Below are 21,532 nucleotides of genomic sequence, written 5' to 3'. Positions count from 1 at the left end.
ACAAGGAAATGATATTTATGCGATAAATTTTAGACATGATTTTGTAGGATCGTTCCTCGTGAAACAACGAATGACGACATAGTTCCAGTGGCACCTTCGAGAAAATGTGTACAAGAAAAGTATCTTTAATTGCAAAATCTTAGGAATGATTTTCGGCTACTGTTCATTGTAAAATGAGAAATGAAAAATGAAACAAGAAAAGAAATTTTTAATGAAACGAGCAGGTTGTATGGACACGTATTTATAGAGTTGCGAGAAAATCGTTGCAATAAAAGAATATTTATGTGCAAAATTTTATATACGATTTTCTCGCGCGGTGCATTGTGGAACGAGTATTACAAGTTTTGTATCGAAGACAAGTTTCTAAAGAAGATAAATTCGAAAACATGTTAGCAAGATAGGAAGACGATTATGGATATTAGGTTTAATAGGGAGATGACGGTGCTGCATCACAGTGTGCATTCATTCTAAGTAGAAACGGTGAGTAATAGACGGACATATTAGTAAGCCGTGTTCTTCGAAGCCGCTCGCTCCTCTTGACGCGAATAATTTTTAATTATTTCATACGCTGGACGGAAAGTATTGGTTGCATCGCATTATTATTCACATCTCTTGCATTTAATAATCCAAAAATTCAAACCGGCTCTCAATGCAAAAGAAGATCCGTAAAGTCTCTCGTGATTCTATTTGCTCGACTCGATTTAATTTAGTCATCTCGAGCGCGCGCGTGCCACTTTTCATAATTAACTCCTACGAATCAAACAGGTTTAGAAGTCGCTAGAAAATTGGATTCAATTTGACACGTTTCCAGGCCACGAGGGTTAAGGCTTTCCGAAGCAGGACAAGTTCGCGAGAGTTATAAATAAAATTGCCAACTAGGATTAAAATTAGTCGAACCGCGGTGAAGAAAGTTTTGTCTACGCCGTGGAGCGAGCGTGGTGCACGGTGCAACTGGTACGTGCCAAACCAGAAAATGATATAAAATCGTCGGCCAGAGGGTTCGAAGCTGGAAGTTTGACGACGCTATTAGCCGCACTAAATCTGTTGGCTTACGTTAAGTCGTTGAGGAATGACGGCCGGGAAAATACCGATACCGGCGATGTTTGCGTGGCTTTTATTAGACGTAATCGACACGGATGCGAGTAAGCCGGGATTAGACTAAACCGGGAATTAAAGTCTCTGCGAGATGTGCATCGCTGGATATCGCAAGGGATAGTTTATTCCGGATCGTAAAGTGCAATCTGGTTTCTCGACGTAAGTGGCTTCCGATTTGTTCCGCAATAAATAAATTGAATGTTGATCCTACGGCGCGAGTGTTGATCCTCCTGACAGAATCGGCCCTCTTCCAATTAGGCTTCGGATTGGATCCCAGTTCGATGGAAATTGCTTCGTGGGCAATTAAGAAACACTGTGTCGCTATAGTAATGTCTCCCTAACTGACGCTCAGATTGTGCACAAAAATGGACAATTTGGGAAGAGGTGATACGATTATTCGAGCCTTGCGACTCGTTTTTATAGTTCTTGACAATCGATAACCATAAAAGACAAGCCACGAGGCTGCAACAATCGTATCTCCTCTTCCAAAATTGTCAATTTCCGTGGACAAGCCGAGCGTCAATTAGAGAGACATTACTACTTCGCAGCAAATTTCATTGGCTAAAGACCAGGAATTTTGAAATTCTGTTCAATTTTGACATAGTCAATTAGTACCGTGCGATAGGAATGTTGTAAAATATATTTCATGAAAATTGGAGCCCACAGAATTTTATTAGATTGGTGAATAAGTTCGTAGCGTTTTTATATTTTCTATTTTACAACGATTTTTTGCTGTTTGACAAAACGTATAATATTCATTCGATAGAGCCCTTTCTGTTCTACAAAACTGTGCTAATCGCCTTTTTGAGTAATTTAATTTTTCATTACTTTTGAGGCTTAGAAATGGAATATCCAGGAGGTAAAAAGCAACATTTTCGACACCTTCTCTTCTTCGCTTTTCATCGAGGCCAAAAAGCTGCTGAAGCAGCCCGGGACATTTTCAACGTATACGGAGAAGGTGTCATAGGCGAGTCTACGGCACGGAAATGGTTTGCGAAGTTCAAAAATGGCGATTTTGACGTCGACGACACGTCCCGCAGTGGAAGACTTTCCGAATTCGACGAAGAGCGTCTCAAAGCACTTTTGAAGGAGAACGGTCACCAAACAAGTCGCGAATTGGCCGAAAAAATGAACTGCGATCATAAAACGATTCTCAATCATCTTCATTCAATGGGATTTGCCGAAAAATTGGGAGCCTGGGTGCCTCACGAGCTTAGTGAAAACAACAAAGAAAATCGCCTCCAAATAAAAACTCTACGAACTATATTATTATGTGCGTTTAATTAGTCGGTTGCACAGATTTCTATGGAGTATAACGTTTTTTTATTTGGTACATTAAGGATTTCATTATTCTGTGCTAGTAGACAAGGGAACACGCGCGATGCAGGAGAAACCGGAACTCGGGGGAAAACGAAGGAGCAGTTCTGGCGCAGGACAGGTCCGAAGCCAGGATTACACGTCGCTCCTTTTTGCTTCTGTCGAAGAAACTAATTTCTTGGCTAATAGACCGGAGTACAAGATTGCCTCCCACTTGGAACTCGATTACACATTTCTGAAGGAAATACTATATTAATTATCTTTAACCTTTGTTGAACCTCAGAAATTAATTCCCCGGTTAATAGACTAGAGGTACAAGCTCGTATCGCGGCTCGAATTTGATTACGTGCTTCCGAGGGGAATGCTGTCTTAATTATCTATAATTACCGCGCACTGTTCCTATAATCGGTGCATCAATATTGTGCGCGTCGAATTAGAGCGAAGTTGACAAGCAATTATGAAAAATCAACTCAATTTACTACCATATCGCGTTCGATCTAATGAACAGTTTGTGTTTAATTAATTTCGACAGGTTTACAATCCTAATTATGTCTATGCGTAACTCGATAGAGGGTCTTTATCAATCCTTTAATCTTATATGCTATGAAAAGTCCGATTACATGTTTCTGCCGATATAAACAGTTCCAATTGAGTAAAACCAATTATATTGCTAACGCATTTTTACGCGAGCACCGGTTAAAAGACTTTTTACGATATGGGAATATTGCCGGGGCTAAAGATAACGTTGAACTAATGCCTTCCCGACCACCTTCTCCGTTAATTGCACCCGTCAATGTTATACAACATCCCTGCACGCCTATTACGAGGAAAGTTACGACAGCCACCTTGACCACCCAAGGATCGAAACGCCATGAAAACACTCACCCAGAAGAGAAACCAGCTTGTCGTTAGGATTCAGCTGGCTGGCCAGGTCGCGTCCCAGTTCCTCGCACTCGATCTCCTCGGGCAGCTTCTTCCGGCAAAGAGGCATCTCGTGGCTTTTGGTGCAGACTTCGGCTTCCGACGTCTCCAATAGATCGGTCTGCGAGGCGGCGTCGCTGGTAGCAGTGTTCACCCGCAGAACAACCTCGGATCTCTGCACCAAGGTCAGGCCCTCGATGCCAGGCTGCGGAGAGACGCACGGTGACGCAGGCGGGGAGATCTTGGTCTCCTGAACCGGGGAGCTCCTCGGCGACGAGGACGAGGAGGAGCGTTCTCCGGACCTGGACTTGGCCGAGGAGGACCTCTCCACTCTCAGCTCGACCTCGTTGCTCTGGCTCGAGCGAGCCGGCGAGCCGGACCTGTTCGAGGTGTTCTCCGTTTGCGTCGGACTCGACACCTTTCTGCTGGCAGGCGATCCCTCGATCTTCGAGAAGCTGCTCGACAAACTTCTCGGCGAGATCCTCGGGTCGGACGATCTCGAAGACGAGGACGAGCTGGAGCAGCTTCCGGACCGTCTAGGAGCCGAACCTCTCAGGCTCTCCCCTTCGATTTGATCCGGCGATCTGGGAGGCGAACTCGTCGGAGGCGGCGGCCTCTCCGAGGCGGGCGAGGTCTCTATAGAAGTCTGCGCTTCGCTGCCACGTGGCCAGCTGTCCGACGAGATCGTCATCGTGGTCGAAGTCGAGGACGTCGTGATGCACGTGGCGATCGTCGTCGTAGACGTCGAGCTGGCGTTCGCTCGCTTCTCGTTGCGACGGTTCAACAGTTCAATGTTCTGCGAGGTCATCTCGATCGTTGCGCTCCGATCGCGGAAGAAGTCCTCCTCCAGCGATGACGGAGCCTCCATGCTTCGGGGCTGCTTCTGGGGGCGAAAAGAACGGGTACAGCGTGAGGAGAAGCTTCGAAACTGGTGCAGCTCTTAACCCTTTCGGTACGAGCGCCGGATATATTCGGCATCCATCTGGTCACCTGTGTGGCCGAGCGCCGGATATATCTGGCACTCGTCTGACGACCAGTATGGACGGGTGCCGAATATATCCGGCATCCATGTGAGAATTTCTGACATATTAGAAATTATCCTAATAACCGTTTGAATCCCAAGCAGCGTGATCGCGCAGTTCAGATCTTGTGTCGCGATCAAACTTTAGCGACGCACGTACATCGCATAGCTGCTTTTTTTCATTTGTTGCTCTTTTTGTTTTGTTTGTCAATCTTGACGAGCGCTATCGTGTCGCTTGATTCTCTTCGCAATCAATTAAGACATCTGTGAAGAGGTTTTTCAGATCTTCCAAGCCACTCCGACTCTGTGGGTCCAGAAATTTCTAAAGATATCAGAGACCTTCTAAAATTTTTGAGGCTAATGATACTTCTATCCTTAATTATATTATTTATAAATATTATATCTAATTTATATTATATATTATATCATAATACTAATATTATATTTATAAATATTATTATATTTCTATCCTTAATTACCCTATTAGATAGGGATTAGATTCGGAATTGGTTCTGAAGACAAAGGAAATAGTATGGCGAGTGCGAATATTGGTGGTGAATAACTCCTAAGCCAACAGGATTTGATAGACCTGGTAAAATTGTTAAAAGTTCAACACCTATTAGTAGATTGTTAATAAGTTAAAATGTCTTTTAGATCGTCCAAACCTCCCAAACTTTGCGGATGTACAGTAATGTCTCTCTAATTGACGCTCAGATTGTGCACAAAAATGGACAATTTGGGGAGCGGAGATACGATTATTCGAGCCTTGCAGCTCGTTTTTATAGTTGTTGACAATTCGTAACTACAAAAATAAACCGCAAGGATCGTATAATCGTATCTTCTCTTCTGAAATTATCTATTTTTGTATAGAATCTGAGCGTCAGTTACAGAGACATTACTGTATCGGGTTGTTGCAAAAGTAGCTTCGGTCTCCCAAATAGATAGCTTCCGAAAACCCCGAAATTACTTTCGCAGCAACTCGATAGACGATTCTAAAGAGACGAAAGAGATCCCCAAAATTTCTGATAATCCGATGGTGCTTCAAAAAGTTCGACACCGACGCTAACTACTTTATCAGGTTCCCCAAAGGCGATTCGACTCTATGAACGCTAACAAAGCTTGTCAGAGCAAATGTCCGCTGTGTCGCGCTGGATAAATTCAGCTGGTGTAACGAAGAAATGTGTTCTCACCTCTCTGTTCTGAGGTAGGGGTTCGCAGCTAGCGGCCAGCTTCCTCCGTTCCCGCTCCAGCTGCCGGTTCCTGTCGTTAAGGACCTCGACGCTCTGCGGCGACAGTCTGTCTCTTCGCTGCTCGTACTCGTGCCTCTTCTCCTGCTGCCTCTTCTCCAGATGGTGATGATGATGATGATGGTGGTGCTGATGCCGGTCTTCCAGATTGTCGTTGTTATTGTTCTCGGCGGTCCGGGATCTCGCGTCGCTCGCTTGCAGTTTCTTGTTCAGGTCGTGCGACAGCTTCCCGATCACCTCCGCCGAGTGGTGTTGCTGCTGCTGCTGCTGTTGCTGTTGCTGCTGCTGAGCGGCACGCTCCTCTATCCGATGATGAAGCGCGTCCACGCTGTGCGACTTGGACAGCTCCGGCTGGTGATTGTTGTGATGGTGATGGTGATGATGCTGCAGCTGATGATGAGGCGTCACGCGCAGCAGAACCGGGTCGTCGTGATCCCGCGGCGGTGGCCAGTCCTCTAATCGGGACGTTGGCGACATGGTCCTCTTGTAGCTGCCCTCGCTATCGGGCGCCCCGCGCTCCCGGCGGTACGCCAGATAAGAGGCCTTCGACTGGCTCCTGCAACCGCAAAATCGATACCGCAATTAGCCAATTTCACACACTTTCGATTCCACACACCCGCGTCCATATCTATTGGCTTGGGGAATAAGTTCGTAGCGTTCTTATATTTTCTTTTATTTTACAACGAGATTTTTTGCTGTTTCACAAAGTGTATTATATTCATTCTATAGAGCTCTTTCTGCTCTACAAAACTGTGCTAATCGTCTTTTTTGAGTAATTTAATTTTTTATTACTTTTGAGGCTTGGAAATGGGATATCCAGAAGGTATAATAAAAAGCAACATTTCCGATACCTTCTCTTCTTCGCTTTTCATTGAGGCTACAAAGCTGCTGAAGCAGTCTGAGACATTTGCAACATATTGAGAAGGTGTCATAGGCGAGTCTACAGCACGGAAATGGTTTGCGAAGTTCGAAAATTGCGATTTTGACGTCGACGACACGCCCCGCAGCGGAAGACCTTCTGAATTCGAATTTAACTCAGGTTCCCAATTTTTCGAATGGAGCTCATAGAGCTCTATCGAATGAATATTATACACTTTGTCAAACGGCAAAAAATCGTTGTAAAATAAAAGAAAATATAAAAACGCCACGAACTTATTCCCCAACCCAATATATCTAAAATCAATCGCGACGCGAGAAAGCAAGAATCGCTCAGTAAAATGCGAGTAAAATTGCGAGTAAAAATGCTCAGTAAAATGATCTCCTTTAAATATTTGTCACCGTGTCAGTTGTTTTATTTAAACTATTTGCCGAAGGCTCGACGATAGCTACATTCGGGATGAATAAAATGAGATATCGTTTTAGTTTGAACGTTCAGAACGCACGAAAATCGATGCATCCGGTGGTACAACTTTCGCGCGACACGACTCGCTTCGTTTACGAATAACTCCGGTAATTCTTGATCGAACGCCTTGTAAAAATTGGCGCTGTTGGTCCAAACGTGTGTAAATGCGCATACAAAAGTGCAGCTTGTTACGTTCAACAGTTTATTGGATATTAATTCGAAAACATGGTAAACAAATATACAGCGTATAAGATACACATTTATGTCTTCGTGTTTGCGCGTATATAATGATGCAATACATATTTGTTCAACATATTAGATTACAAGCAAAACATACAAAGTCGCGTTGAAGCGTAAAACTAAACTGTACGAGTACGAACGATGCTCATGGTACAATTTTATGTACCATAAGCTTCCACGATCAAAGAATTGAGGACGAAGAAGAAGCTCCAGACGCAATCGCGATTGGAAAAATCGCACAGCGGACGAACAGATGGAACGAAAATTGCCGCTGCGGTGGCAGGGCAACAATCGTGGTCGTAATCACGCAACACCTAAATTTCGCGCGGTTCGTCAGTCGTCAGAAATAAATGCGCGGAAATAGAGCGACAGAGCCCGAAGTTGAAAACAAGCAGAACAGCGCGTCCGACCGTCCGAAAATAAATAGTCACATCTGCCGGGCGCGTCCTGCGGGCGGTCGGCAAGGTTATACTTGAATTTCCAGTAGTCGCGACCGGGCCAGTCCGGGATCAAGTTCGTTCGAATTTTGATGAGGCTCATTGGTATGGACATCGAGCGGCGGGCGGCTTCTCTCTGATTCGATCGTTATCCGAAGCGTATTGTCACCGTGCTCGGATCAACGGGCCGGCGATATTCGTTTCAACCTCGATCCCGGACCACGTAAAACCGTCGACGTACACGCGACGGCCGCGTGTAAACACGTGGCCTTTTTTTTCAATCCAGATGTCGAACGCATTCTTCCCGGGGCAATTTGCTCGCCGGACAGCGCGCGTCTTGCAGAAACGAAAGGAAAAAATAAACAAACTGCGCTCGCTCTTCGATGCATCTTGTTGGATTTCATTTCTCGAAAAAAAAGGAATTTTCCTTTTTATTTATATCGATGGTTTAAAAAAAAAGTGATTCCGATAAGTAGGTGAATTCGTGAAATTCGCGATTTCTCTGGCTTTGGAATTTTGTGTCTCGGAAACCGATCGGTCGGCTTGCTCGAAACTTGGACGACACGGTTTATTCTGATCTCAATTAATTGAGAGAGTTATAATCATAGTGGCAGCAAATTTATTGTTAAGATAATTCAGTATTAAGTTAATTTGTAGCAATTTTATAATTTCTCTCATTTGTCTCTTTGTAACATTTTGGCATTTATAGATTACATTTTACACGAGTAACGGTTTTCAAAAATGTGATGGCATCTATTTTATTATTAACACTATGCCAGTGGTACCACTTTGGTGCCATTTTAAAAAACTGAAATAACATCTGAACTATATATCTTGGGTGTTAAAAGGCAGCAAACTAACTATAGCATTGTACTTATTTAACTAAAAATTAAGTACGAAAAATTCTTGCATGACATATCTTAATTTTAGGAATTTATATTGCCGCCATCTTCGAAATTTTTTTAGAAATCTAAAATTTCCAAGCTATTATGCCGACGTCGAACGAAAGAATCATATCTAAGATCTGCGGACGGCACAGTGTTAAGATGAAATTACTGTTCTCGCGTGTGTAAGAGTTTTTCATGTATTTCCTGAAGGTTGCTCAACGAAGCGACAAAGGTTTGAAAAGAATACGTCAATCAGTTCTCTCCGAAGAAATTCCCGAACGTTGCATGCTCTCTCGACTACGTAATCAGATTTTTGTGGTCAGGTCTCGGGTCACAAAAATAATCTTCGTGATCGTGTACATCGTGTAAAAAATCTGCGAGACGCCGGAGATGCAATCTCTTCCCATGTTTTCAATTAACGATCGACGTCGGGCTTGTGAAATTTTTCTGCTTGAGCGGAGAGCGCGTTAAAAACCGCGCAACCGCAGCAGAAAACACGTGTTTGGACGTAAGAGAAATTAAGAGTGCAATTTCTCCCGCGACTTTTACTCGATCGGCTCTCGCGGAACGTCAGATATTTCCATTCCGTGTTCTCATTTGTCAACTCGGGCTCGGCGGATCGAGACGTTTATGCGGCGACTATGCAAACACTTAGCCGGTAGACTGTCTATATTTATCGCGGCAGTATCTCCGCGGCGAGACGCATAGCTCGCAGCGTAAAAAAAGCTCGTTTGCATAAAACTGTGCGAAAGAATTCGATAGAATGTGCCATTCGCGCGCAGACAAGCTCCGCTATCCCAGTGATAGATACGAGATATTACCGCACCGGTTACACTGTTGCATAAACAATCATGTAAATTCGCCTCTCGAACTTTCCCGTTTAATTTATTGTAATACCCGATGATATTTCCCTCTCGGCGCATAATTGACACCTAATTACAGGGGGACTGAAAACAAAGTCAATGGAACAAGACGTTCGCGTTGCAGAGAAACGATTCCCCCGGCTCGTTATCGTGTCCCAGACCGTTAAATATAATTTATTTCCATATTTACAATCGTGCATGGGATTGCCGATTCCGCTTGTCGAATATGCCGCGATTCCTCGAACCGAACAAAGTGCTCTTTGCCGAGAGTAAAAGTGAGCCATTGTTCGGCGAACCTTGCGAAATCTATCCGACGCATCCGAGATGATTAATCGGTGCTCGCGGTTGATTAATCGTGGATCACCGCAGATCCGAGCTGCCCTAATCGCGACCGGATACACGGATCGCTGGGCCACACACGCGAACCCTCCGCATTTTTCACTTTGCTGGTCAAAGGTTCAAGAAAATTCCGATTTTTATATCTTTTTCGAGCTCGTAGAACAATCTTGCACGCTTCAACAATCCATTTTGGTTTAGAATTTTAATCAATTTTGCGGAAAATTCGTCAATTCGAGAATATTTTTGGACAACGACGCGATTAACCGCCTCTACAATAAGCAACATTGAACGAAATACCAACAAAAGAATATTATTATTATTATTATTATTTATTATTATTATTATAGGTGACGTAACATATTGGCAACATGAGTGATGCAACAGAATAGAAAATTAAACACGTAACGAGTTAATTAATGCGAGTGCGGTCTAATGGCTTTTTAAACTGATTACCAGTAATCCTGCTAATAGTAATCCTAAATGATACTCGATTATAGGATAAAAAGTTTTAACTCTCCGACGACTATTTTTCTCGAAATAGTTTCCTGAGCGTAGCTTGGGTTTTAGCGATTTTACCAGAGAAGCACTCCCGGCAGTAACGATAAATAAATTGCTATATTTTACAGCAGATTTATCGATGGTTTTATTGGTTGCGCTAAGTTATTGCTCTCGGGGAGCCCTGTCGGCAGGTGAGAAATTCTACGATAAAATAGGTGGCCATCAGCGTTAATCGGCGTTTCGCTTCCGAGTGCTATTCCTTTCCCAGACGATTTTCCGTCGAGATGAGAGCGAAAAACGATCGGATCTTCGGAGCAGCCAATCGCTGCCTCCTTCTGTGTCTATCCAGGATTTCGATTATATAAGAACCATCGCGTATTCCGTGCGAACGCCCTCGTACACAGGCCAAAGGAAAGTGTAACATCTGTTCGCCTAGCCAACGTTTTGTTAGGCACGAGCGGAAAAAAAGAAATCCTCCGTCTATTGGGTAACCGTACTCTGATCCTGTTATGCTATCGAGATGATTGATACGCTTGTTTCTGCGCGAAAGTGTCTTTTTCCGAGACTTTAATGATCGACCGTCTTTTGCAACCGTCTTTTTAACGAGCCGCGCTACTTGAAAAAAAAAACGTGGGACCATTTTTGCCGCATCGTTCTTCTGGTTAACGAGACAGAAGAACATGTAGTTCTCGAGATTGGGGAGCCAAGTATATTTTATCTATTGTGTTGGTCAGACGCGCAATTAACGCGTCGAGTGCCGAAGATCGAGCAGAAAAATTCTCACAAAATTAAAGTAATTTAATTAATGAAACCGAAACCACAAAGTTAACATTTATTTTAGTGGGTGGAATTTTAACTTTTCCGTATTCTCTAAATGTCCTAGCGAAATCCACAGTTCGTTCGAATATATTACGCCAAAAATTAATTTTGAAAACTAGTCAAAAGTTAGTATCACCCGCATGTGACCGACAAATAATACACACAAACAATAATACCAATATTTACGATATTAAGTTAACCCCTTAACGCACAGTTTCTTTGAAAAAGCCGGCAAAAAGATCAATTTTTTTTTATGTAAAAAAGCACAATTTAGAACATTGTTAAAACAACAGAAGAAGATATAGCCGTTGATTGGAAGTAGATAAGCAATATCCAACCAAATCCACATCTTCAAAGGTTTCCATTTGTTACCGTCTCCGATTCAACTTTTCTTTTGGTGGAAAATTTCGATATACAGCGCTTTTGTTCCATGGAAAAAGGCTATATTTTATTCTCGAATAAATAAGTGTTATAGCTTACAATCCCATGTAAATGATAAATATCAATAAAATGATTTTTTTTCTTTGCTTTCACATTGTTATTTTCAATTCTCGATTATACTCGAGTGTGAAAAATTATAGCAACATAAAATACAACGCCGCTCGAATTATCTCGAGCGTACAAGTTAAGGAGTTAAAGAAGCACGCAGGATTTTAATCTCTGCATCTTTATCTCTCTTCTTCATCGATCCAAGAATCGAGGAAAAATTGCGCAAAAATTTGTGAAATACCTAAACGATGTCCTTTAACCGTTTGAGTCCGAAGCAGCGCGATCGCGCAGTTCAGATCTTGTGTGGCGATCAAACTTTAGCGATGCACGTACATCGCATAGCTGCTCTTTTTCATTTTCTTTTTCATTTCGTTTTGTCTGTCAATCTTGACGAACGCTATCGCGCCGCTTGGTCCTCTTAATCTTCTGGCTCGATTAAGAGCCAGTCAATCAATTAAGTCAAGCGCGCTGTCACGTTGTTCGGCATTTTTCGACCGTGTTTTCTGAATAACCCCTGGGACTAAAACGGTTAACAAATCCTGGCACTTATTGGCGTTTCATAGATCAACGATTGCACCGAGCTCGATGCCAGAGGTCCGTTTCGGCTACCGCTGACCAACTTTCGCGTTTTGAAATTCTTTCCAGTGTTCTGGAGCGATGTTAATCGGCGGTCGATTGTTCCGAGCCCGCCATGGATCACTCGAGCGGGACCGACGTACTACTGTGATCAAAAAGTAAGGTGAATTTGTTTATAAAATGTAAATTCTTTATTTATTCTTCCAAATCAATTTCATCCCCTTCAAAGTAATCCCCGTCCGATAAAACGCACTGTTTCCGACGCTTTTTCCAGTCCTCGAAACAGTCGGAATAGTCTTTTTCCGGTATAGCCTTCAAGACCTTCTTCGATTCGGTTTTTATCTCCTCAAACGTGTCAAAACGGCGTCCCCGCATTGGCTTTTTGAGTTTGCTGAATAACCAGAAGTCGCACGGAGCCAAATCAGGCGAATACGGTGGTTGCGGAACGATGTGAGTCGAGTTTTTGGCAAAAAAGTCGCGAAGAACCAATGCAGTATGACATGGCACCAATCGAGACTTGACGCGTTTGAGACACAAAACATCCTTCAAAATGGTTTGGACTGAGCCAAATGATATTCAAACACTATCAGCGAGGTCTCTCATTGTCAGTCGACGATTTTCAAGCACCAAATCTTCGATTTTTTTGGACGTGGCCCTCGTCGGTAGACGTTGATGGTCGTCCAGAGCGCGGTTCGTCTTCAACGCGTTCTCGGCCCGCTTTGAACTCGTTGTACCACTTATAAACGTTTTTTTGTGCCATAGTTTGATCACCAAAGGCCTTCCGCAACATTTTCAACGTGTCCGCACATGAATATTCGTTCCGCAAACAAAATTTGATGCAAGTTCTTTGCTCAACAAAATCACCCATTGTAAAAATCGAAAAATTCACTTTTGGTCGTTTACTAAAACACGTGTAACTCGGAGATAATTAAACCTTTTAACAAACAGACGCTTAGCAATTGTTATAGACAGTCCTACCACCCTAGGAAAAAAACAATTGCCTGCCTTCCTAATGTCCGGGAGTTTTAATTGACAATTTCACCTTACTTTTTGATCACAGTAGTACCTAGATCGCTATCCTTAATGATTTATCATTAATTGGCAGCAGTCGTTGGCGACCCGCGCGCGATCCGACATCGATCGGCCGCATCGGTAGCCGATCTTCGGCGTGCGTGTATCCGTGTCAAATTTGTCTGTCCCGATCGAATCGGGGCTGACATTGTGATGTCAGCCGTGTCTGTCGGAACATCGTGTCACCGCGTGCCGGATTTACGGTGGCAGACAGCGCGCACACTTCGAAAACGCGTGCGTGTAATAAGAGCGGCGCGAGAAACACGGTCAAATCAGCTGCGCCTTGAATCACTTTCCTCGGCCGATCGATCAGGAACGCCGAATCGAGCCACCGACTCGTGATTCTCGCTTTTGCATTCGACGCTTCGATCTCCCCTGACACCAAACCGACTCCATTGTATTCCATTCAGCGTCGCCTCCTCGGATATTTTCATATTTATTGGCTGCACGCACGCCGACAAAAGCCCGCCTCCTTCAGCCATTTTTACAAACGGCTTCGTTCTTTGTAATCGTTTATATTCGTTTCAATCATTTAACGCAATTAACGACTGAAATATTACCGTTTATCGTTAATCGCAACTGAAAGCAATTGTTAACGAAATTGCATTAAAATGTCCTTCCAGTTCCATTCAAAAATCAACAATCATTGATTGCTTCTTTCAGTCGACGATCGACGATTACAATCGTTCGATTGAACTGTTGACGTTTCGATAGTTTAATGCATCAATCGTTTCGTCAAATTAAAAATTTTAATCATTTGATGATCTGATCAGATCCATCTTTATTTATGGCTTAGTGTGATGCTTTAATGTAACTTATGTACATTTTTCATTTATTATTTAATGCAGTCAAATTTAATGAATCCTGCAAATAAATTTCTGCTTTCTTTAGGATTGTCATATTAATTTTCACGTCCTTGCATCTAATAAGTTTAACACTAAACCTACCATGGCCGGTTCCACATTTTTTATTTAAACATTTTTGGTATTCTAGAGCCATTTTCGTAGGAAATGATGGAATAAATTTCTGAATTCAAGCACACATTATTATAAACATGGTAATATGTCTAAATTAATCAATCTTGTAATTCTTATAAAAGAACACATGTCAGTCGCTTTTAGCGTTCGGTAGGTTTAGTGTTAATAACATTTTACTATAGTGTAGTTTCTATTAGATATGCGCATATTATTTTAGTCTGATCTATGTGAACACCATTAGCGTAAGTATGCATGAACGTAGGAGGATTCGTTTTCACAAGTTGGATGCTTTTGACCATTTCATCATCATTGTACAAAAATGGACAATTTCGGAAGAGGAGACACGATTATTCGAGCCTTGCAACTCGTTTTTATAGTCGTTGACAATTCGTAAATATAAAAACGAACAGCAAGACTCGAACAATCGTATCTCCACTTCGCAAATTGTCCATTTTTATGGACAATCCGAGCGTCAATTAGAGAGACATTACTGTAATTCGATCCGTTCGAATTCCTACCTATTAATACAATGAACATATTTTCACCAGGAAAACACGTGTATTTGATTTACAGAAGCGTTTTACTGAAAGCTGCACTTCGCGACAAAATTGTGTTGACCACGGAACAACACGATCACCATTAAACGTAGAAATTCGCACGCATGAGCTAATATACATAGCGGAGAGGTCCGGACCGTGCGATGAATAATGTATAGCGACATGTGCTTTTGGGATGTGCTCGCATCGAAAATATGTTTGCCTCCGTGGAACGCAAAATCGCGTGTCCAGCGTGCGCGTCCAATCTAATATTAGTTTCTCGTCAAATCTGTGGACGTAAGAAACACGCGTGACGAGTGTCAGTTTGAAAATAAACTCTCCAATAATATCTGCGAAATGAAATGAAATCGCTTCTTTATTTTCGGACCGAAAAAGTGTACTAATTTAACGGCGTAACGCGCGGAATGCTCCGATCGATTTTTCGTTGTTAGGAATCGTTCTACGGAAAAAAGATCGATTTCACAGATTATCAAGAGATACAGTTAACTCCGAGGTAGGCAAAAAAATTGAGGGATCGATAAAAAATGGCTCGCCGAGATGCTTCTCCGCGGATCCTTGTTTAGAGAGCGCAGCGTTCGTGGAAACTTCTTGTTCGCGGTTCACACGGCTGTTTCGCACCGGAATGCTCTCGCGGCGGCGCCGATTTCTGTCCCGTTCTGCTTAGGATTTTGCCTGCCAGCGGAAAAGAAAGTTTTACCGTAACGAGGCGGCCCGAGCGAAGGACGAAAGTAAAGTTCGCGTCTCGATTCTAATCACGCGGGACAGGTCGGCACCGTTTCGTGACCTCCTGACAACCTGTCATAACTTTGTCCGCGCGAAAAAAACCACGTTCGATTACGATAGCCGCTCGCGAACTTTCCAAAAACCGCCCCACCCCGATCCCAGCAACGTTTCAATTTCTTTCCCGAATTTCAATTTCATTTTTACACACCGACGTCGTAACATTCCTCGTCGAGTGCTAAATCATTCTATCGAATATTTTTGATGTTAACTTTAAGTGCTGCAATTCCCAACAAATAAATTCCTAAAGCGAAGCATTAGACAGAAGAGCGCATTTTACATCCTCCAGGTAGTGAACGCAGTCCACAATAACCGGTATCAACTAAAACTAAATTTTGTTTACCAACAAACACAGGAAAAATTGTTTCGCACTTCTAACTGATCCGGCATTCTACAAATAAATTCATAAAGCGAGGAATTAAATGCATAGGTACATTTTCTCGCCTACGAAATATTTCCCGGATATTAACTTTATTTTTACGCACGTCAATATCGTAACATTCGTTCTTCAGTTCTTTTTAATTATTCCATCCGATCTGTCAGTTCCTATCCATGTTCCAAGATACCAAACAATATTTAAACATAAATATTATTTGCACTGCCTCCATATACAGGGTGTCCCAAAAATGTCTCGCAATCCGAAAGTGGCGGGTTCCTCGGGTCATTCGAAGCAATTTTTTCCTTTACAAAAATTTTCTCCGAGGCACCGTTAACGAGTTATTAACGAAAAACAGTGTCCAATGAGAGGCGAGCTCAGCTGGCGCGAGGCGGCCGAGTCAACGGCACCAGCGGTCGAGGCGGCCGGGCCAACAGCACCAGCGGTCGAGGCGGCCGAGCCAACGGCGCGAGGCGGTCGAGGCGGCCGGGCCAACAGCGCCAGCGGTCGAGGCGGCCGAGCCAATGAGCGGAACTGGGCTTCATGCGCTGGTTGGCTGGGCCGCCTCGCGTCAGCCGTACTCGATTCTTATTTGTCACTGTTTTTCGTTAATAACTCGTTAACGGTGCTTCGGAGAAAATTTTTGTAAAGGAAGAAGCTGCTTCAAATGATCCGAGGAACCCGCCATTTCCGGATTGCGAGACATTTTTGGGACACCCTGTATCTGCAAGGCATTCAGGATTTAATACAGTGCATAATACAAATAGGACAGAATACGGGTAATATTCTTTTCATTCTTATTATTTTAGTACTAATTTTATGCGTGTAACAAAACCATAGCGCAAATGATTTTCTTCCAATTAGAACCATTATCGGCAATCTACGCCGAATAAACATCGACGTCGACAATGTAGACACTTTCTAGCAATTACTTTCCGTATCACGACTCTTCTTACTATCGTTAAAATCCCATTGTCTTGGCGTTGCCCGGTGTATCCTTGCTTTCTTGCACCGAATTCTCGGTCGACCGCCTCGCTCCGAGTCCGAATTTCTAGGTTGCGGCTAGACGATCCGATTTGAATAAAAACAGATCTAGATCGTTCCGAGAACGGTTCGGATCGGTCCGAGTAATTGATCGATCGAAGAAAACATATCGATCCATATAGAACTGGATCCCCGAGATTCGAATCTCGGGTGGGCAACGCCGCGCTCGCAGAGATCGATCGATTATTCCGTCTGGTCCCCGATCCGTGATTTATAATTATCGAGGCGTTGCGTATTCCGAGCGTGACTGTTAACAGGAATACAATTACGGTTTACACCTGCCGCGGGAATGAACTGCTTTCGACGGCCCGCAATTTGATTCGACTTCTACCCGATAGTTCGGCTACCGGGCGAAGTGTGTCAAGTGAAACGCGATTCGTCAAATTCAGAGCCCGCGTATACGCACTCCGCAACAATCGCTATACAGTCGGCTGTTCCGGGCTTTCACGGCTCGGGCTCTCGTAATTAATATCGGAGGAGGATCCGCCGTGCCGGTGAGCGGCGAGAGATCATCGGCTGCTGGATCGTTTCAAAATCCGTGCACGTGCTGCCCGATGCTTCTCCCTTTTCAATTGAGTAATTAACCGGCCATCGAAAGCGGCGAGGCCCTGCGAATTAAGCCGTAGCCGATTCAGCAGAATACGTCTCCCTTGGACGAGAAAATGCAGAAAATGTCTTACGAAATCGTTCAGAATGTATCGAACGGGTTCGCAGTAATCGGAGATGCAGCTCTTTTTTGCATTTCGTTCGTTTTCGAAAACGAGCAAGTTGATAATGACGATGATTTCGTTGAATTTATTTGCTGTAAACGAGATCGAGACCCATTATGGTACATGCTGTATAAACGCAATTCAAATACAATACGTAATAGTTGTTATATAACTGTTATAATTAGTTATGGTAATCCTCTTGTACTATAATTTCTTTCACAGCAACGTTAATTTCCTTAAGAGAACGCGACAGTTCTTATTTCTCGTATGCCTACATTTAATTTCATTCTTACACTTTGGTAATGGAAGAATCACATTTAGTTTTCATCTAGAAGAGATTAACCCATTGACTGCCACACAAATTTAGCGCGTCTTGCCCTGGGTGCCACGGTTTTATTTGGAAGAAAACACGAAGTTTTACAAAATATAATAATATTAAGTTACTGATCTAATATTGCAATGGCATTCACAGCATTTTTTTATTAACATGACTTGGGGGTCAACTAATTGAATACCTTTTTACCTATTTAAGATTAATCTTCACTATTTTATACTTTTCTTATTTTAGTATCTCTCCAATATTAAACTCAATTTGAGACAAACAATTATTTTAGTTAATGGGCTTGAAAAAGCATATATTTTGAAAATATAATATAAATATAAAATTATTTATTAACTTAACTTAATTTACAATAAATACCATATCAATTTACAAATTTAACCCAAAAATTAACAAAAATCAATATAAAATTTAAAATCTATATCCATTTTAATATTAATTCAATAAATATGTTCTCTACACTATATACATTTTTCATTCATTCTTTCTATTGGAAATGGGTAGATAAATAAAAGTAAAACGCAGTGAATTAAACTTATCCCTTGTAGTTTATTAATTTGATGTACGAGGAAGGACCGTCTTTACTCTCCTGATTGCTCCAGGAGACTGAAGACTATTCGCAAAGACGAAACCAAAAACGTCACCTAAAGACAAAGAGCACTCTGTTCTATATACATATGAAATCATTGTTTATCTAATGGTACTCTGGCGAGACTCTCGGCGTCGATTCGTTTTTGTAACTTATATGCTAGAAGGAAAAACTTCTGAGTATTCAAAAGAGAGAAAATAATCCAATACTTTCTAATAGTTCCTAACTCAAATAGCCATTTGTAGCCAATCGAAACTTGCAGCACCCACTACGAGATATCTCGTAGCTGGCAGTTTTGGTACAGACGCTTACTACGAGATATCTCGTAGTTGACAGTCAGTGGGTTAATAACATTCGTATATAGTAGACTGTATATAAAATCTTCGTGGCGAGTCTAACTCAAGGGGTTAAATCGTGCGTAAAATTTTCGAAGCTGCCACGCATCGCGCGAAAAACGCTTCGAACTAGAAAAGAACGTTCGATTACAACAACAATACGTGGAAGAAAGTATTGCAAGAAAGCGATCTACATTCACCGCATTCGGGAGAACTTCGTTCCTCGACTTTGTCGAAGCTACGTTCGCACGCATCCGGCAGAATGAGCAGATGAACAAAAACAAGAGCGCGTAAGAAGGGATACAAAACATTCGGCAAAAGACATCTTGAAAGAAGTTCCGGCAGCCAGAAAAACCGACTCAACAAACAGCGAGCCATCAATAATGCAAATTCCCGAAACCGTCTCCGGCGGTACTCGTCAAACCTGTCCCCCAGGAGAGAAAAAAAGAAGGATTTCGCAACGTCTCGAAAGCCGGTCGCGGAAAAATGCGGGTCTCACGCGGCGGGTCTCAAAGGATCGCGGCGATTTCTGCTCGTCGGTGTTCCGAACTATCGTTCTTAGCCGTGAGAAAGAAGCGGCGATGAATAAAAGTCAGCCGTCCCGGATCTTCGAGATCTTGCTCGATCACTTCCGCGAGTGCGCGCGTGCATCGTGCTCCGATATCGTCCCCAAGAATCTCCTCTCGATTTTCGTGCTGCTTTTGCCGCGATCGATCGGCAAGAGCCTAGCATACTACGAACATACGTTTTGCTTTTCGATTTTAATCGAAGCTTCGTAGATCCATTCCGCGGATAAGGAGCAATATTTATCTTAAATAAAGCGAATAGAATATGCATTTTTTGTAATCCTAAATAATGTCTGAACACAGCATGAAAAGTTTGATACCCAAAGTCATCTAGTTGTGTTTAAATAAATTTTTAAAGGTAATCCTGTTCCGAGGAATCAGATGAAGATATTTTGTACTACTAATCTGATCAGCGCAATTTGCAACCGTTCGGTGAAATATGTAACAAAAATCCTTTTCACAGTTGTATATGATTAGAGCCAGAGAATCTTTCAGCTCTATCTTATTTAGTTTTGCATAAAAACTAAATAAAATATGTAATAAAAATCCTTTTCACAGTTGTATATGATTAGAGCAAAAGAATCTTTCAGCTCTATCTCATTTAGTTTTGCATAAAAACTAAATAAAATATGTAACAAAAATCCTTTTCACAGTTGTATATGATTAGAGCCAGAGAATCTTTCAGCTCTATCTTATTTAGTTTTGCATAAAAACTAAATAAAATATGTAATAAAAATCCTTTTCACAGTTGTATATGATTAGAGCAAAAGAATCTTTCAGCTCTATCTCATTTAGTTTTGCATAAAAACTAAATAAAATATGTAACAAAAATCCTTTGCACATATCGTCTGATCAGAGCAAAAAAATTTTCAGCTCTATCTCATTTAGTTTTGCATAAAAAAGTTCCTAAAGAGTATGATCGAAGGAAGCATACACTTTTTACCAATCGACATAACAATTGCTGTATACAAATAGCCGTACTAACTAAAATATGAAAACAAATTTTGTTTGCAATTGTAAATAACGCCTAGATATACGAAAAAAAATCTTTCTTAATCCCAAGTCGTCCAGCTTCCTGCAAATATATTTAAGAATCGAAGGATGAAATGCGAGGTTACATATTCGCCCATGCAACGTAGTTGGCCCAAAAATTACCGAACGAAATCCTCAAAAAAATTGATCAACAAACCTAAACGTCACCAAAAGATATGCAAAGCTTGCGCGAATCGTCATTAACGGGAATACAGTAATGTCTCTCTAATTGACGCCCAGATTGCGCACAAAAATGGACAATTTGAGAAGAGGAGATACGATTATTCTTGCGGTTTATGTTTATAATTATTAAATTGTCCACAATTATAAAAACGAGCCGCAAAGCTCGAATAATCGTCTCCTCAAATGGACAATTTGAGAAGGGAAGATACGATTATTCTTGCGGTTTATTTTTATAGTTATAAATTGTCCACAATTATAAAAACGAGCCGCAAAGCTCGAATAATCGTCTCCTCAAATGGACAATTTGAGAAGAGAAGATACGATTATTCTTGCGGTTTATTTTTATAGTTATAAATTGTCCACAATTATAAAAACGAGCCGCAAAGCTCGAATAATCGTCTCCTCAAATGGACAATTTGAGAAGGGAAGATACGATTATTCTTGCGGTTTATTTTTATAGTTATAAAATTGTCCACAATTATAAAAACGAGCCGCAAGGCTCGAATAATCGTACCTCCTCTTCCCAAATTATCCATTTTCGTGGACAATCTGAGCGTCAGTAAGGGAGACATTACCGTATCTCGCGTATCCGCACCTTTCGATAGCAGATCGGCCATCAACCGATGAATCGTTCGCGTTAAAACGCGGCTACTTAGCGGCAAACGAGTCGGATTGTGCAACGGGGTTGCGCAACGCGGGCCAAGATAGCTCGAGATCTATAATTTTACGAGCACGGGCACGCACCGCGAATTGCGAATTGCGTAAGCGAGGACAAGAGTCGCGGCGCACGAGCGCACCGTGTCGGAGAGCCGGCGGTTTCCGGTTCTCTGGTCGCGAATACCTGGTGCGTGTAGAATTCTTCCGTAATTAGCCGCGAACCG

General features: G+C 42.3%; 1 protein-coding gene and 1 long non-coding RNA gene across 5 annotated transcripts in view; one reads left to right on the top strand and one right to left on the bottom strand.

Annotated features, from left to right (window-relative positions):
- Positions 1-21,532, bottom strand: part of Shrm (shroom) — a 480,715-nt gene that overhangs the window by 20,548 nt on the left and 438,635 nt on the right. For all 4 annotated transcript variants that reach the window (XM_076521392.1, XM_076521401.1, XM_076521403.1 and 1 more), the window contains 2 exons: positions 5,545-6,157; positions 3,298-4,216 (listed from right to left, as the gene is read on the bottom strand). In XM_076521392.1, coding sequence (XP_076377507.1) covers positions 3,298-4,216; positions 5,545-6,157 — 1,532 coding nt within the window. The remainder of the gene's footprint in view (positions 1-3,297; positions 4,217-5,544; positions 6,158-21,532) is intronic.
- LOC117229025 (uncharacterized) lies at positions 794-3,074 on the top strand. The gene is made up of 3 exons (XR_013033251.1): positions 794-1,254; positions 1,931-2,368; positions 2,460-3,074. It is a non-coding gene; the product is annotated as an uncharacterized LOC117229025 (long non-coding RNA).

Source organism: Megalopta genalis, chromosome 1 (assembly GCF_051020955.1).
Source record: "Megalopta genalis isolate 19385.01 chromosome 1, iyMegGena1_principal, whole genome shotgun sequence".
Taxonomy (NCBI): domain Eukaryota; kingdom Metazoa; phylum Arthropoda; class Insecta; order Hymenoptera; family Halictidae; genus Megalopta; species Megalopta genalis.
The sequence above is the reverse complement of the archived record's forward strand: the minus strand, read 5'-3'. Positions and strand labels throughout refer to the sequence as shown.